The 18,613-nt window shown below is 43.0% G+C and overlaps 1 protein-coding gene across 5 annotated transcripts in view; it reads right to left on the bottom strand.

Annotated features, from left to right (window-relative positions):
• KCNN2 (potassium calcium-activated channel subfamily N member 2) overlaps window positions 1-9,549 on the bottom strand; it is a gene marked incomplete at its 5' end in the record, with an annotated part of 79,578 nt that extends 70,029 nt beyond the window's left edge. For all 5 annotated transcript variants that reach the window (XR_014687262.1, XM_084504456.1, XM_084504457.1 and 2 more), the window contains 2 exons: window positions 8,265-8,360; window positions 8,443-9,549. Coding sequence is in view for 4 of the 5 variants with exons in the window: in XM_084504456.1 (XP_084360582.1) it covers window positions 8,265-8,360; window positions 8,443-9,549 (1,203 nt within the window). The remainder of the gene's footprint in view (window positions 1-8,264; window positions 8,361-8,442) is intronic.
• Window positions 9,550-18,613: the final 9,064 nt, after the last annotated feature.

Below are 18,613 nucleotides of genomic sequence, written 5' to 3'. Positions count from 1 at the left end.
GCTTTGTTGTAAGACTGAAGATGAAGTATTGCTGCACAACGCATTATTGTGGTGATGCTACTGTCAGAGGTCAGGGATAGGGTAGATGTGCTTAACACTGTAGTAACACTACGTGACAGAGGTTGCAGAGTTATGGAAGAAGGAATAAACACTGTAATAGGAATCAAATGCTTCACGGAATTTCCCAACAGTATCTCATTAGGAGATACTGTGGAGCACACCATTCATTTTGCTCTGCATTGTTTGGGACATCTGCTACAGCAGGCTGTTCTTGAAAGCTACAGGCATGGCTGGATGACAACAGCAGTATCTTATTTATGTGACAAATGACTGATCTGAGCATAAGAGCACAAGACAGACAAGCCTGAGCTTCAAATATAGATATAAAGCCTTCCCTAGATTACTTCCAGAGCATTTGAACTTTTAGTCTCAGCTTTCCCCTTTATAAAAACATCAGCTTACGGCAAAAAAAATGTGAGGATTCATCCACAGAACTCCTTTCGACAATGAAAAAGACAACACAAATGCTTGTTATACATGCATTCCTTTCTTTACAGGCTGATTTACACCTACCCATCAAACCACAGAACTGATGCGTTAACTGTTTACGGGAGACAGGCAGCTACGCTTGAACACTACAAGCAACAGTATTTATTGCACACTGCAGGTAAGAAAGCTCTGGAATCTCTACACCCACAGGTGACAACAATATCTATGAACATAGGCCCACATGCATTTATTTCTCTCATTTTTGTTTTTAAACTGCAAACATGCTCTTTTAGAAGCAAAAACTCTTCCTTTGCCTTCAATATCCTCTCGTGACTACCCAAACTCAGTACTAAACTAGTACTGTCCTTTCCTGCAGATGCATCCTTAACAATGGCAGTGGTTTTGCAAGAAAAATTACACTGTGAGTTAAACCTGTATAGCCTTTTAAGTGTCCATTTATGACACCCACAGTTCCTGTTCCTGTCAATAACTTTGTCATGCGTGTTCACTGAGCAATCAATAACCTATTCTGTTGATCAAGAATGTAGCACAGAACCCAGCTCTCCCCTTTTCATCATGACAGCTCTACAGTATTAACAAGCGTAAAAGTTTAGAAGGTGACCCTTTGACAGAGCAAGTTTTTCTTTTAAAACATATTATTCTTTAGGGGTGAGAGAGAGAAAAAAAAATTACTTTAAAAAGGACTAAGAGTGGCCATTTACAAATATGAAGATATTTAAAGCCTAGCCATTCAATTTAGTTCACATGGAATTCACAGGTGTATTTCCTTTTTGTCACAAAGAAGCTTAGTGTTACTTCTAAAGGGATTTCATTCTGAACTATCCGTCAATCTTCAGCAAAATGAATGAGATAAGGAAGCAGCTCAGAAGGTGGAAGCTGCTGCAGAATGCTTCTCTTCAGAATTCATCCCTCTTCGCTCTTTTACCCTGTATCTAACTTTCACACTCTTTTGTTTTTAAAATGTCAACATAAAACTATTTTCATTAAGGACTGCTCAAACCAATGAATGAGTACAACTGCAGGGACCATTCAAGAAGCAAGAGCTGAATGAATCAGTAAGTTACAGTTGCATGATTCCTGGCATCTACATTAAAATAGTACTATATTAAATATTGATGTGCTATATTAACCGAATATTTTTGGCTGCAGAAATATGTGTTCAGATACATCTGTTTAAAGTGTAAAATTCCTATGTTTCACCACAGTCCTTACTTAAGAATTCTTTCCAAGCTGTAGATACGTTCTCATGACAGTCTCTTCTGATCTTCTGACAGTGATAAGAAATTACTTAATGCCACTCTCATTAAAATTATTGGACAAAGCCAATTTACACAACTTCAATAAAAATAAACTGACACGGGTATTTTTGAATGAAAGTTTTTCCATTCATGTTTTCAACAAAGTGTAGCTTATATTATTTAAAAAAAAAAAAAAAGTGTTATTAAGTATTTTTCTTTGTGTTGTCATGATGTGTAACTTCTTTCTTTTCAACAGACAGAGCCATAATTTACTTCCCCAGAGAATTACTTGTTCTTCTGCATACTTAAGAGTTTATTTTCCGTTAATAAAAGGTAGTTTGTACAATGACCAATATACCCAGCTTACCTGAAAGCTAATTACAAGATCAATTACAGCCTCTTCTCTTAGGGGTAATTTATGTCTTAAAAGGAGCTTTATGGGCTCAGAGCAGTTATTCATCCTCTAGTAAGGGAGTGTGACAATGACTTTCATCATCAAAATCAAGGGTGAAAACAACTGACTGAAGTTGCATAGCAGCCTCCACACAGCTTTTTGAACCTCCCAAGTCCTATACAACAGACACTCCTATCCTGATCTCTGCTCAAAATGGACAATAAGCACGTTCCAAATCAAATTCAAAGCCCTGAATACTACATTTAGTAGATCACATACAGACCATAACCAGAATCACAAGAGCATTAACCTACATTTGTCAGGTTTGGTACACTTTTACTAAAATTTAGGTAAACCAGAGCTGTTGTCAAGCACATGACAGAATTTTCAGATCTGAAGTCCCTATAGCCAAAGGATCAGATACGTACAATACTTCTATACTAAGATGCCCATGCAGAATGTCTGAAAGATTGTAGACAGCAGTTATCTCTGCTAAACTTCAGCTAAACTATGCAATTAATGCAAATTCAGGATCTAATCTTTGTTTACAAATGCTCTCCTCCAAGTGGGGCAATAACACACCTTCCCCTACCTCATTACACACATCCTGATGAACTTCTAACAGCCCTAATAAAAACTGCTCAGAACAACAGTGCATGGGAACAGGCAATCTGAAGCATTGTCAGGCTCTGACCATCAGGTACATTCAGTGCCCGTTCAGTGCCCTGACCATCAGGTACAACCTCCTCATAAATATTAATGGCGGCTGTTGGGAATAAGCATCTTCTACATGTAACTTCAGCACAGAAGATTGGAGATGCTTTTGGATGTTGACCAACATTATAGGATTTCCTATCCTGCCTTCCGTGCCGTATGCTCTATAGTGCTGCTTCCAAGAGACATTGGGCACTTGCACCTTCTTCTGGGTGCTCTGCAAAGATAATCTCATCCAAAATGTACCAAATGGAATTAAAAACGAGTATTTTTCACATAAATATGCCAGAGTGTTAATTTGACAGATACGGCGCCCCTGGATCCCTACATGATTCTCTGCTGTATGGAACATGTACTAAACGTGACTGGTAGAAGGTATTTTTAAGTTTGTAAATGAAGCTACTGTATCTTAACTCAAAACTGCTACATAATCAGTTTTGTTGTTGCCCGATCAGAGGCCTGTTGTAATAAGCAGAAAGAAACCACTAATTCTCAACAGGCTTTAGATCAGAATAAAATTATCACTCAAAGTTTATTTATTGATTTTCACCTGTCACTCAACTGACTTGATTTTTTGTTTTTGCAGCAGAAGTTTTAGTCTCCGTTTGTTAGCTCCCATGGCTAAACATACCTAGGCGATGGCAAGCTAGACTCTGTTTCTTTAGGGAAAAAGTCAACAGAGCACCAAAGACACAGCCAGTGAGCTGAATATGTACCATATACACTGAAGGTGAAACAGCCAAACATAATTTGGCCGGCATGAAATGCGTTACTGCTTGTGATGAGAAACTGCAAGAGAGTTTAACTTAGTTTTTGTTAGTGAATGTGGGATTTTTAGGAAGAATTTTCTGTTGATGGCAGTAGGATAGTGAATGTCCTGTAAGCAGTTTTTATTATAGTCATGCATTATGGAATTTATTCACATGATGTATTTATTAACACCCACTCTTGTTTCCTGGTACTGCCTGTTCCATTTCTGCAACTTTTCAGGAAACAGGTAAAAAAAAAAAAGAAATTCTTAAACCATCAACAAGACATTTAAGTTCCCATCTATGATAACTTTCCATAAAATTAAAGAAGATGGAAAGAGTTACATTCCAAATCTACCAGCAACACATTATTTTCCCCATCACTTCAGATGAATCTGAGAACTGAAGGTGCTTGATCCCTGCAGCCCTGGAGGCTCTGCTGTGAATGTAATGGCCTAACCTCAGCCTCCGAGTTTGCATGACCTTCCACAGGAGTTCTAAAATGTATTGCTAGTTCATACTGATGTAGAAATGCTTAAAAGTTGTCAATTCACATTAAAAAAAAAGGAGAGGATTTCTATTCACTTCTACAAAACAAAAACTTTCATTTTTTCTGTATGAGTGAGAGCATCTGAATCAGGCAGTGGGAAAAGAAGCTCAGATTTTGTGCAGGAGAGCACAGGTAATTATTATTCAGGATAGGCAATAGAAAGGCAACATTTATTTACAGAAGGGATAAACTAAGTAGTCCAGCACCAAAGCAAAAGTATTCCAGTGGACATGGGGGGACTATACCTCCTTCCTGCAGCTTCACCATGTGAAGTGCAATCCAACACTTTCTTAAATTCCATTATTAATCTAACAGCAAATTCCACTAGAGAACCGTGGAACGGAGTAGTAAGCTGTCAAAAACCAGCAGTTTTAACCATCTTGCATGCTGCTGCTTTAATTATGTAAAATAGCATTAAGTAACAAACTGTTTATGCGTGAAGCGGGTAATTAACACATTTTAAATCATTATGATAATTGGATAACGCTACCTTCTTAGCTCTTCCCTCCTTCACCTCTCCAAGCTCTCAACTGAAGTAACAGTCAGAGAAAGACCTGTTCAAAGCCGGGATAATTATGAGTTTCATCTTTCCTAGCAATCTTCCTAACACAGGACACTTGCTCCGCAGAAGTGAATCAGCAACCACAAAAGCTCTGAGACAGAGTAATGAATAGCTCACAGTCTCCCAGGTTTGATGTTTTTAAGATGACAGGCATGACAACAATGGACCAAAAGGAGAATAAGCAGGTTTGGGGTTGTCATTACACTCAACTCCAACATCGTTAGAGCAGTTTGTGGTTTTGTGTTTGTTTGTTTCTGGGAGGGGGAGAGAGGAAGGGATTTTCTTCCTCTTTTCTGGAAAGGACAACGTAAGCTAACACTCTTCACTTAAACCTGCTGTTTTCATTCCACTACTGGCACAGCCTTAACACCAACTCGACTGATCAAATTAGCAGCCCCTGCTGCGGAGCTGGAACAACTAACGCCACACAACCACCAAGCCCTCTCCTTTGGCCTTCCATGAGACAGCGCAGCGCCCGGACAGCTGCTCCCTCCCACCCGGGACAGTGTGGAGCCACAGCTGGGTGTCGGGACCCCCGTAGCCTAGCAGTGCCGCAGGAGCCCCCTGCCACCCGCTGACCCCTGTCACCGCCCCGCACTGTGCCCGGAGCTGTCCTCGGTGCTGAAGGGGAGACAAGGAGCCCCCTGCCCTGGCAGGATGGGGTTGCCCCCAGTCCCCCTCCAGCCACGGATCGACTGGGAAAAGGAGACACAAGCACAAAATTAATTCACCTTGCATCCCTGCAGCACTCCTGGCTCTGGGGACGAAGCCCAGTGGGTCTTTGTAAAACTCCTTGCCAACTCCCTCAGATCATTTAGGCGGGCCGGGGAAGCCAAGAGTTTGGTTCTGCTGCCTGCATGACTTGTTTGCAGAGCAAAATGTACAGGCAAGGTCACGTTAATGCATAGACTTCAGTCACCTGCTATGCTGCCAGGCACAGCCACTGGCTTGCAGGGCTGTTCGGACTTCCACCCATAAATCAAGGTCATGGACTACCGGAACAAAAGGAGAAGCAGATTGCTGTTAGAAGGAGTTTTAGGTCGCCAGGTGTTTCTGAAGACTAAATCAGCAAGCAGCAATAATTATTACTGTCATCTTATTCCGCATCATATTTTCTTTCAAGATTTATGGAAAAATCTACTTTTAGTTAGGGTGGTTAGTGTGCATCTGGGTATGAAGCATCCTGTGCTGCAAACAGAACACATCGATGTTCTACAGCAGAGTTCTTTTTCTCTCAATTAAATCCTGCTAGTTTACACAACACTCACTAAAGTCTAAGTGTTTCAGAGTCTAAAGTCTAAAGCATGTTTCAGAGAAGAATTAGATAGGAATGTTTAAACTTGCACAGGAATGACAAATAGGTGGTGCAAACAGTGCTCCAGGACACAACCAGCCATCTGTGGGCATGATTCTACAGACGTAATTCACGGAAGATTCTCTAGCAGGATATCTGTTTAAATTAGAGACGAGTTTGCCGTCGGAAAACAGTCAGTTTTAAAGGTTATTTAAAAACCACCACATAATCAGGTTTACAGAGTATTTTCTTTTGCCTAGAATAGATTCCACACCTTCCTGAGAAAAAGTGTTTTAAAGGTACTTCTTGTTTTGGGATGCCAGATGTAACACAAGTTTACCGCTGTAGATGGATGTACATTTTGCTCTGCATGTTCCTCCCCTTATTTTTGAAAAGACACGTCTATGTACAAAAACTTACTGTCCCAAAATTAAAAAGCTGTCAGATACAGGATAGCTAAGGGTGGTACCATGCTCGTTCCTTCTAACAGGCTCCCTGAAAACAGAACTTCCCTTCCATTTTCCAGATGAATGATGGAGCTCTTTGGGTCTGCAGCTCGGTCCAGGTCCTGCCATGGCTACTGCAGTCCCTCAGACAAAATCAGAGAGCACTACTGTTCTAACAGCAGCTATCCTGGTGTTCTACACTGTCAGGCAGCACTGAAAACTATGTTAACCTTGATTAAGTCACATGATTGCATAACTCCTTCCAAGCAGCCTCATACATGAGGAAGCTCTTTAAAACGACCAATACAAAAAGAAATTACGTTTTAAGTTTAAGACTTTTTTTTTTTTTTTTTTTTTTTTTCTGATAGATAAAACATTTCTAAAAGAATGAAAAAATGTAACTACTAACCTGAAAAAAAAAAACAGGTCTCAAATAAATTACTTAGTAAGAGTTGATGCACATAGAAATCTACAGCTATTTGGTTATCCTACATGAGGATTTCCATGTAAAGTTTCTGTAAAATGCTTTGAGTAATTCAAACATTTGCAGCGCTTTCTTTCAAGCCTTGTTCTTAATGCTTCAAGCACCACTTGTAGAACAGCACACCAGAGAAGAAGGCTCGGACGTGCAGCAGCAATACTTATTTACACGGATAAAGAACCCTCTTCATCAGTATTCCGGTATTTTAGAGTACCTTTTTTGCCAGAATACTTGCTTATTGAGTACAATATTATTAAACAGCTTTCAATACCTTTGATATTCACACAAAGAAACTGGGTTCTGAGCCAGAAATAGTTTTGCATGTGTAAGGACTTCACAACAGGATCCAATTTGGCAAAGAGTCTTCAGTAACATAATACTTCTCTAACATTATCTTAAGAGCGTGGTACCCTTTCACATTGGATCTACAGCATTCGTTTGTGCAGAAGACAGGAACTAAACAATCGTTAATTTCTCTTTTTACTGACTGCTACCACTGAAAAAGTCTTCTTTGCCCTTGAAGCCTGTCATTTCAGCCTGTAGCTGGAGGTGGTTCTAATTAGGAAAAGCAAAAGCAGGGACAGATCTACAAGTAAGGCATTTTTCTCTTCAGAACTTCGAACTCTATCTGTTGTATGTTTCAGTTTAACTAAAAACATGTATTTTAATGTCTTGGTCAAAAAAATTTACAGCTGATATTAGAACTAATTCTCTCGGGCAGAACCTGCGACAGCATTTGTTAGACTTATTCTACAGCCTCGGCCAGCACGTTCCCCCTACCCTTAGCCCTACCTTTCCTGACAGTTCTCCTCTGTCCCACTCCCAGCAGCTGTGGGGCGTTAAGTAAGACATGTCGGACACGAGTCTTCCCCTGCTTTTTAAATATTCTCCTGGAGCATGCTATACCTGAGGCAGCACAGGGAAGATCACATACCTCGCACCGTGCGGATGATTAACCTTGCCATCAAGAGAAAACACATGGCACGGAATTTAGTCAATGGGAAACAGAAGACTGTTGCTGCACCTCTGCTACAGAAGACAGCAGGCATGTCACACGGGAAGCGTGTTATAACCTGAGGGCTAAGGGATCCTACAGCGCGATGGCAGGTACCAGCACCAAACAGGCAAAGCATGTGTGTCCAGGCAGCCTGCTGTCTGTCTCTGCAGGGCTGGGATGCATTCACCGAACTCTGGTGAGCGCTGAGCTTCTCTCTGTGCTTTCTGAGCCAGCGGGAAGCGTGACCTGCTCGCCGGCCGCCCCTAAAGCCACCGCCTCGCCAGCACGTCCCTGCCAACCCCCCGTCCGTCCCCTGAAGGAAGCATTACCTGGATCTCCCGCGCGTGGTACACGATGATGAGCCCGAGCAGGATGATGGTGGAGAGGCTAATAAGGCATTTCAGAGCGAGGGAATACAGCGACTCCTGCAACAGAAAGACAACACGGACCCTCAGACCGACGCGACACGGGGCCGGGGGTGGCGCTGGGGGGCTCGGGGCCGGGTACCTTGGTGTAGGCGCCCCAGGACAGCTCGGTCTCGATGACCATGACCACGATGCCGAACATGCCGAAGATGAGCGCGTAGTCGCTGAGGCGCTTGCGCTTCTCGAAGAGCGCGCGGCGGTGCCCCAGCTTGTAGCCGATGTTCTGGTTCTTCTTCTTGCTGGGCTTGCCGCCGCCGTTGTTGGGGCCACCCGGGCCAGGTCCGGGTCCGGCGGGGCCGTAGAGGGCCAGGTTGTTGGAGTTGTTGTGCTCGGGCTTGGACACCACGATCTCGGGGGCGGCCGAGGAGGAGGCGGCGGCGGGGCTGGGGAGCGGCGGCTGCAGCGGCTGCGCCTCGGAGTCCATCTCGTGGAGGTTCCTGCGGGACGAGCTCAGGTTGCTGAGCGGCCGCATGACGCCGCCGTTGTACCTGCAGCTGCTCATGGCTATTTCGGTGAAGGGGTTGCTCTCCCGGCGCTGCTGCTGCTGCTGCTGGTGATGGTGGTGGTGGTGGTGGTGGTGGTGGAGGTGGTGCAGGTGGGTGCTGCCGCTGCTGACACTGCTGCTGGGGCTGGCTGCCTGCTGCTGCTGCAGGCTGTGGCACTGGTGGTACTGGGCGAACTGGTGCGGCTGCCTGCCATGGCTGGACGGCGTGAGCTCGCTGACGTTCAGCTGGCTGCCCTGCCGGGACGAGGCGGCGGACGACAGCGGCGACGGCTGCGTGCGGAGGGCGAGGGGCGACGAGGCGCGGAGCAGCAGCGGCAGCTGGTCCCCGGCGGCGGCTGCCGCAGCAGCAGCCCCGTAGTAGGCGCAGTTGTTGCACTGGAGGCACGGGCTCTGCTGCTGCTGCTGGAGGCTCGCCTTGTCCGCCGGCGGGCGCTGCTGCTGCTGCTGGTGCTGCTGCTGCTGCTGCTGCTGCTGCTGCTCGGGGCCGAAGCCCGGCGGGAAGTGCCGCGGCGCCTCCATGCCGGGGCCGTTAAAGCCGCCGCAGGACCGGGCGGTGGTGCACCCTGCGCAATGCGTGACGGTCGGCAGGGGAGCGTCCTGCTGCCGCCACGACGGGCCCATCCCGGCTCCCGTAGCATCCGGGCGGCGCGTCCCATTGGTCGGCCCGGCCAAAACAACGGGCATCACGTCACCTGCGGGGCGGGGCGGGGCGGGGGGGGCCGCGGCGTGAGCCGGCGGGGGAGGTGCCGGGACCCCCGGCACGCCACGCCCCCCGCCTCCCGGGACCACGCCCCCTTCCCCGGGACCACGCCCCCCTCCTCCCGAAGCCGCGCCCCCTCCTTATACACCCCCAGCTCCCCGTGGCCCCGCCCACCCCGTGGCCCCGCCCACCGCGGAGCCCCCCCCCCGCCCGGGGATGCCGGGGCCGCCCGGGGATGCCGGGGCCGCCCGGGGCTTCCCGGGGCCGTCCCGTGTCCCCCCCCACCCGCCCCGTTCCCCGCTCCCCCCGCTCCCCGCTCACATCTGCGCCGCCTCCGGAACATGGGCGCCCGGCACGGCACGGCCCGGCCTCGCCAAGCCTCGCCCCGGAGCTGTCCAGCGCCGCCCTGCAAGGCAACAGCGGCACAGGGCACAGGGGCGGCAACCCCCCCCCCTCCTACCCCCCCCCGCCTCAGCCGGTCCCCGGTGTCGGAGGAGGGGGAGGTCCGCGATCGGGTTTGCGAGGGGGGGGGTTCCCTGGCGTTGTCTTTATTTTTCTCCGCCGGGCCCCTACAGGCTGAAAAAAAAAAAGAAAAAAAAAATAAAATGTAAGTTTTGTGTTTTTTTTTTGTTTGTTTGTTTGTTTTTTTTTTTTTTTTTTTGCACCCTTTACCTTCTCCCTGACATTAAACGCAAAATTTGTGAGTGCTTTCCGGGGGTAAAAGCCCGCATCTGTGTAATTTCCGTGCCCCGAGCACCCTGCTGTGTTAGGAGAAGCAAGCCGAGGTGCCCTGCCGTGGTAGGAAGCCCAGGGAAGCGCTGCCAGGAAGATTTTGGATGCCAGGTACCTCCTCGCTAGCCCAGGTGTACCTCTTACAGCACGCACGCCCTGCCCACGCACAATCAAACAGCCCTCCTTAATGCAGCGCACACCGTGGGTCCAAAGCGTAGGTGGACCAGAAATTCATAAATCACCGAGTACCACCATCGGTCATTGTGGAAAAGAGCACCCGCAGTCGGAGCACGCATAATATACAGCAGCATGAGGCCTTGTGAAGGTACAGAATGCCTTCAACAATCGAGTTTTGCACAAAAAATCCACCAACACGTTCCTACATGCATGATAAAGCACTTTCCAAATACATCACTCCGTGATTTTAAATTTTACGTGTACCGTGACACTGACTCCATCACAGCCAGCTCTCCTGAGCACCAAAGACATACCAAAAATAAAAATAAAAAAATAAAAGGAAGCTCAAATTTTAAAAGCGAACAGGACATTTAACACTGCTTCACATCTTCCACCATTTGTTTGCAAAAGCATGGTGCTGTAATTCCACCTTGGTGACTCTGTTTTGCCTGTGTTTTCAAACACATGTGAATCGCGTGGATCTTGAAAAACAAAAATTTTAGGGAGCCTGTGCTTTTATCACTGTGTAAATTAAGCTCCTGCACAGAGCTGCTGTCCTGTTGTTATGTTTTCTGAACTAATTTAAGCTTTAAATGCTCTTAGGCTTCATCTTTCCTTTTCTGTTCATGTCATGTCCTTCGTGTTCAGTTAAGGGTACTACCTCTTACATGTTGTCTTTAACAGAAGATCTCAGGACCTAGTTTCCCGTGTCAGATTTTTTACCAAATTTGTAAATCTCCATGTTTTATTTAGAAGTCACTGTGTCTATGTCCTGTATTTTCATCCAGTCTGGTCATGCGAGGTTTAATGAAATAGTGAAGAAAGATTTGATCTTTTAAAAATCTTGATAGCCTAAAAATACATGATAGTTGTGTTCTACGTGGGGAAATGATTACGTTTATTTTTCAAATTCATACACATAGCAGTTACAAATCCCAATTTTAATACATCTCCTGTTGATATCCCTTTCATATGTAGAACTGGCAAGGGCACGCTGCTGTTACTAGCTTTTGGATATCTCTCATCTGCTTTCTTGATTGTTTCATTATGCGAATAAACAAATGAATATTCCTATGTTTAACACAAGAGGTCATACTAATCACACAGCATGTTATAAAACTAATCTGCCAGAGGTTTTATTTCAATTCCATTGTACAACCTGGGATATCACAGTCTCAAGGTCTACACTAAGAACTGGTGAGAATTTCCTTCCTCACAGCTAGGGAGGTAGCCTTCCTCTCTATGACACTGGCAAATGAGCTGAAATAAAAAGATGTTATTTAAACTAGCATATTCCCTTTTAAAGTATTTTTAAAGTTCACTTTTAAAACTGAATGTGATTAATTGCAGAAATAAAATATATTCTTCACTTGAATTGAGTTGCTATTTATTCACTTCCATCACAAATAAATGAGCATGGGCAGCTCAGAGCTGCTGAAACATACTAAAACAGTAACAGCGAACCAAACATTATCAGTTTGAGCTTGGGGGCTTCGTTTTTTTTCTACCTTTTTGTTATATACTGGATGGAACAGCTCTTACTGATTATCGTAGGTCCTGTTGCTGTTTTGCCAAAGAGGCTGTTTTGCATGTGTGTCTTACATTGCATGTGTCATACATGTGCATGTGTGTGCATGCTTGCACATGCATCTTTTCATAAAATAAAAGACAATTCCTGCAGATTTCATTCAGTGATTTTGATGATTGGAGATCTTTGGAGAACGGATTTTTTTTTTTTCTAAACCCACTAACTGTGAGAAGAAGATAAATTCTGTGGAACAAAACTGTCAGTAGCAGGACAAGAAGCTCAGCAGACACAGGAAAAATTAGATTTTTGAGAGGGAAAAAACGCTATCAAATATTTGAAGTGACAGCTAATGGCTAGTGGTTTCAAAAGCTCACATAACATCCAGTGAAGATACAACACCTACAGGCTACAATAAAAGGTATTAGAAAGCTATTTTGGCTGCTATCCTATTGCCCCTATACGTGCCAGGCTGCTGTTAAAATCACGGAGAATTCTACACTCATAAAAATGTCAAAGGATATAGGAATATAGTAAGTAGAAGGAAACAAAAGGAATGAAAAAAGTCTAGGAAACTCCATTTTGTATCAGTATTTTGCACTCAGAGTGTGTTCTGCATAAGGCCCAGGAATTTCTAGAAAGCACTAAAGGAAACGGTCTTGTTCAGTTCACAAAACACAAGTGGGCACATAGCGGAGCGTACACACAGGAAGACGCCTTTCAAATGGAAGCAGAGTCACAGCAAGAAAAACAGAGGTAACACAGATAGCAGCAGGATATCAGAAGATCATTCAGAGGTACCCATGCAGATCTAAAAATGCTTTGTGAGACCACAGCAAAACGACTGCAGTTCAGCTGCCAAGGCAATGAGATGTGAACTACCCGCATGAGCCACACGTGTAAGTTACCTTCCGCGTACCATCTGGCAGGGCTTTACCCACCAGATGGCTCTGACATTCACCCCAGCAGCTTCCATCACATAGTCGTGATGGCAAGCTGGCATCCCACCCCTGCTGCACCTCTGCTGATTCCAGAGGCCTTCTGATAACGTGCCGCGGTAGCAGGAGAAGGAGAAGAAATCCTGCATGATGATTCCGTGCAGCATATGGTATAAAGCATACTTTACAGCTTCTGCTTTTGATTATAAACTCTTCCACTAATCTGCATGTTCTTCTGCACCTCCGGTGTATCACCAGCAGAAATGTAGATTCATTCCAGTTCAAAACCTTCACCTATTACAAGGGGGGTTTAGGTTAACCAACAATTTTTCAAAAGTATGTATGCCTTAATTCTTGGGGGTGCTGCTTAAAAATGTATAGAATTGCTACATGCCTTTCCTCCAGTCAAGGGAACCTCAAGGGATGGACTTTTTTTTTATAATTAAAACAAATTATTAGTACTATTAAAAACATAGAAAGGTGCCTAGAAAGCAGCTAGGAAAAGTGTTTCTTCCCTTAAGTCACTTCTCCATCCTTTTTGAATAGTACTTTGAGGTCACACAAACTTAATGACTTTCTTTCTTGTCCCTTTTTTTTTTTTTTTTTTTTCTCATTATGGAGATGCTGCCACCTACAAGGAATTTCTCATCTAGCTAATTGCATCAGTGTTAATACTATCTTTCATGGCCATTGCAGGTGCTCAGCAGGTGACTATTACATTATTTTTAATCTGACTGCAGTTTTGAAGCAGACCTTTAACTCAGCACAGTTACTGAAATTACAAGATCATGCGCTGCTTCTATTTTAGCCTATGCAAATACAGAGAGTGACTTCAAGTGTGTGGGGGTTAGCAAGTGTGTGAGCTTACTTTTAACTTCATAGAATCCTGTATTTGAAAATTTTCAACTCATTAAGATCAGTGAGAGTGCTTGCATCTAACTATAAGATTGCACCTTGCAAAGCTGGCAGTGCACAAGCTGATGTTAGCTGTGCTTTTCATCTCCATAAAGTATGTCACTTCTAACTCATGTAGCAATTGATTCTAAACAACTACATTTCATTTGCCGATATTTGAAAAATATTAAATAAGTTTTTGCATTGGTACTTCATCATCAGTGCTTCTGTTTTGCCATCAGAAAGTAGTTACTATGGATTTGCAGTGGCGTTGTATTTGGAAAGTTTATACTAGTTTTCTTAATAACATGATCCCCTACTAGTCTATGAAATGTGAAAGATGGACTTTGCTTTTATCAGACTGTAAATGTGTGGCATATATGGTTGCTTTCAAATCTTAAATCCACTGTTGGTTCTTACAGTCAGCAATCAACCGAAATCAAAACAGGAACTGGAAAGTTGCTTACTTGATTGTGTTTTCTGGGGGCTTTTTTGTTTCTGCGGTTCTGATTCATGCCAAGACGTCACAACTTCTACAGCACATTCAAATCCCATAATTCTGTTTGCTTCTTGTTATAATCATACCTAAAGCCTTTTGGATACAGTCATAACACACTGAAATATAAGTTTATGTGGTGGACCTGTTGGCAGAAATCAGCCCCGCCAGGTCAGAGCTTGGAAGACGGGGGAGAACTCTGCTGCTCAGCTGGTGTCAAAGGAGGTGGTTATTAAAGAAATCTCTGCTTCAAGCTGGCTCTGGTTTGATAAGCTTGGCAACTGAACCACTGCTTGAAGTGATATTCCAAAAAGGTCCTGAAAGTTTTACAAAATGTTTGTTCTCAGGAGTGTAATTCTTCTTGCTTCTCTCCTTTGTTCCCTATATTTCCATACTACTCCACAAAAAATTATATGTGGTTTTGAGGAAAAGACTAGAACGTTGTAATAAATAAATAAATACATAATAATAATAATAATAAAAAAGATAGGGATTAAGACTTTTCACATAACCCATAAAATCTATCCCACTCAGAAGATGTTTCTAAAGAATTAAACTTCCAACATTTCAGCTAAGTAAAAGACACCTCTGCAACCCAGCTTACAAGAGTAGTAGGTCTTAGTATTGGTAGAGTAACATTTTAAAATACAAGTGACACTAGATTGCTTTAAAAAGTTAGGATAAACAGACCATTTCTCTAAAGAAAAACTAACTTTTGTCATTCTGTCTACAACTAAACACATTCAAAATGTATTCTCTACAGAGAAACTACATTCAGGTAGTCAAGACAGGAAATATACAATAAATAAATAAATAAATAAATAATGGTTTCTTCACTCCTGAGAACCATTTTAAATTCCTCATCTTTTTGGAAGATCAAAATAAGGAGTAAAATGGAAAGATCTTCTAGATTTAATTAGGAAATCTCTGCTCTAACTATTATAGAGCATGTCCTAGACGTTCTTTCTTAGACTAATTTTCCTAATATTAAAAATGTATCAGTGTTCAAGCAGATCAGATCAGAATAAAACGAGTTTTTCTATTGCACTGAAACCTCCTCTCTGGATAAGAAAGATACCCATAGACATGGAGGAATACATTGTCCCTTTTGTGATCATTACTGCAGAACAAATAAGGTACATAGGTAAGAGATCTCTCTGTATTGCCTTGGGAATGGCAGTGCAGATGCCAGACAGTGTTGAGAGCAGCAAGTTGTTGAATTCTCTGTCACATGCTACTCACTAATGCAGACAGTTTCTTTCTGAGGACACAGTTCTGCTGTTCAGCCAGACAGTATTTTCCCAATGGATGTAGATGTAACATCTACATCTGCCTTCACACACATCATTTCTAGGCACCAGACCCCACCACAGCATTCAAGCACATGAATTAGAGGGATGGACAAACCAGTATGCAGAAACTGTGCTAGTCAGGAATACAAACTGAGGATAGAGATGATTCTTCAAGACCAACGTGAATCTCCTATTCAGGTTTTGTAGCCTGGAACTCTCTTTTCATGGAGTAGGAGCCTAAGTGTTTTCTTTTAAACACTGTCAGCCATCGTGTGCTCTTCTTAAATGTCAGCTATGTGGACCCGGATGCTTCTTCTCCACATATACATTGTAGGGAAGAAAATATGATCTTCCTTATTATTATTATTATTATTATTATTATTATTATTATTATTATTATTATTATTATTATTATTATTATTATTTAATATTAGTAGTAGTATCTTATTACATTATTATACTTATTATATTAGTGTTGTACTACTACAGATTACTACTGTGTGTTTTTGGTTCGAACCCATCAGCAATCAAAAGGAAGTCCTGACTCTGTTTTGATTAGAATCTAAACTTCCAAATTCTCTAGCTAAAAAATAAATTATTCACACTGCTTTACTCCTTTCAATTTGTTCAACTCTGTTTCAAGTGTAATATTTCTGTTTCTACAAGCAAAAATTTACACAGACCAAATGCAGATGCCAAAGGATGTTTGTTTATGTCTTTCTACACAAGTATCCCTTTGTGGATGTAAACATACATGTCGTGCAATTACATGTGTGATTTTCTCGTGAAACACAATAGCTTGCATTTGCAGAAAGGTGGCTGCTGTACTGTAGGCATGAATTCTGCCAATACATTTGTGCCTGCAAGAGCACCTGTAACTTCAGGACTGCAAGCAGACAGGAAAGTTAGAAGTGCCAAAACAGTGAAAATGGATACACGGTTCCCAGACTGGAGGGAGAATTGGCACATCTTGTATGAGGTAAAGTGTGAACTTGCATGATAATGCCAGCTACTATGATCGTAAACAATATTTTTGTAAATAGTTAAAAGCAATTCAAGTGGATCAGTATTGCTCATTGGTCTCTGACCTGCAACGTAAAAGTAATACATGACAACAGAGCTAGAAAGGAAAATAAGACAGCAGTCACTATGTAGGAATGCTCAAACTGTAGAGATGAACTATATGAGATGGAAAGCATGAAAATGGGGGATAAAAAAAAAAGAAAGCTGCAATTCCAAAATAGAAGCGACAGCAGATGTTTAAAGACAGAGAGAGAAACTGAGATATGGGAATTGAAAAGTGTAATTACAAAAATGAGAGGTGATGTTTTGGCCATCATACAATACAGATACAAAAGAATTTGTCTAAATTTGATGTGCCACCAGCACTGAATTTCTTAAAAAGCAAGAATGTCAGTAATTAAATGCCAATGACAAATTCTGGGAAGAGATTTTATCCATGTAGAATGCGAAATACCATTTTGGCCTAAGTCCTGAACAGCAAAAGTTGGCTAGCTGGTGTAAGATATACACTCCTTTAAAGAGCAGTTCCACCAGAGAGCTCCGCATCTTTGCAAATGGTCTGTGTCCTCAGAAGATAGCTGCAGCAACCTCCTCTTGTGCTCAGCATGGTGGATATGGTCTGTGGGCTCCGGGACTGCCCCTCCTTGTAGCCTCTGCCCAGGACCCAGGGTTAGACGAGTATCTGTCCCCATAGGGGTTAACCTGGGACTCTATAGGCTAAGGAGTGCTGAGGAGGCAGCAGCAGACAGAGGGGTAATTTGCTTCATACACCAATATTATGAGGGCAGGGCAACAGGGACACATTCAAGCTGACTTTAAATGACTTGGGTCAAAGAAGCGTGGTGGCCGGAGCGGAAAGCTTATCCGGTGCTGATTATCAGATGCTGTTTATCAGGACAAGCAGGGCTCTGCTGCTGGTGCCCCCTCCCAGCACTCCCCACTGTGCAGCAGACCCCAGGGAGAGCCTGCCCATCTGATCTCAGCCTGCTTCCTAATAGCTTTGGCAGCAATGGCTGTGAGATAATAGGTCTGATCTCCCTTACGAGATCTCTTTTAAATGCCAGATATAAATCTAAATTGATACCCAAGATGCCATTTAATCTCTCTCAGTTGAAAACTCAGGCTTACCAGGACAGTAATTTGAAAAGGTTTGCATTTTATGGAAAAGAACCCTATTATAAATTTTGAATATTCTCATTTCTGAAATTTAATTTACTTACCACTAACTTTTCTGGTAAAAGAGAGAAGACAGAAATCCTGTTCTCTTTTATTTATACATATAGCATATTCTGTTTCTAGGCCCTTTTATTTAACATTGTGGGTTGTAAATATTTACAAGACCACTCAGAAAAGCTAAGAAATGAGATGGGCATGTAGTGTTTTCTCACAAGTGTTTTCTGTCCCTTACCAATGGAAATTAACCTTTTCTCAGCCTCCTTTAGCACTAAGCTGCCCTTCTTAGAAGGAAATGTCACAGTGCAGCATTTCAAAGAATGCTGCAGCATTGCCTTCAGTTAAAAGTCATTAAACTGTTCTCATGGTTATTCTTCATCCTGTTACTTATGCATCTCCAGTTGTGACTGCATACTGAAGAGCTTTACTTGAGCTACCTGCAGGGACAGGCAATATTCCTACATAGGTGACTTTGTATGAGAAGACTAAAAATTGTTTATTTATTTATGGTTCATTTCATTATTACGTTCATTAAAGCAGTAGCTTCCCAGGGTTCCCAGCTTTATAACATTTGTTTAAGCCAAGCTTATCTACAACGTCCAAACAAAGAACTCATAATTAGTAATTACTGGTCCGCCCCAAATGCCGTTTATCCTTGTTAAGGCATGTACAAATATTAACTTGCTTTACTTTTCAGGAGACTTTTGAATGTTCAGGTTTTTCTAAATATATGTGTAACGGACCAGTAGAGTCAAGATGACAGTCTAGTGTGCTATAACTCTGAAGGATATGGGTTAA

The sequence above is a fragment of the Aythya ferina genome, assembly GCF_964211825.1.
Source record: "Aythya ferina genome assembly, chromosome: Z".
NCBI lineage: Eukaryota > Metazoa > Chordata > Aves > Anseriformes > Anatidae > Aythya > Aythya ferina.
Note: the sequence above shows the minus strand (reverse complement) of the source record. Positions and strands in the feature narration are given on the sequence as shown.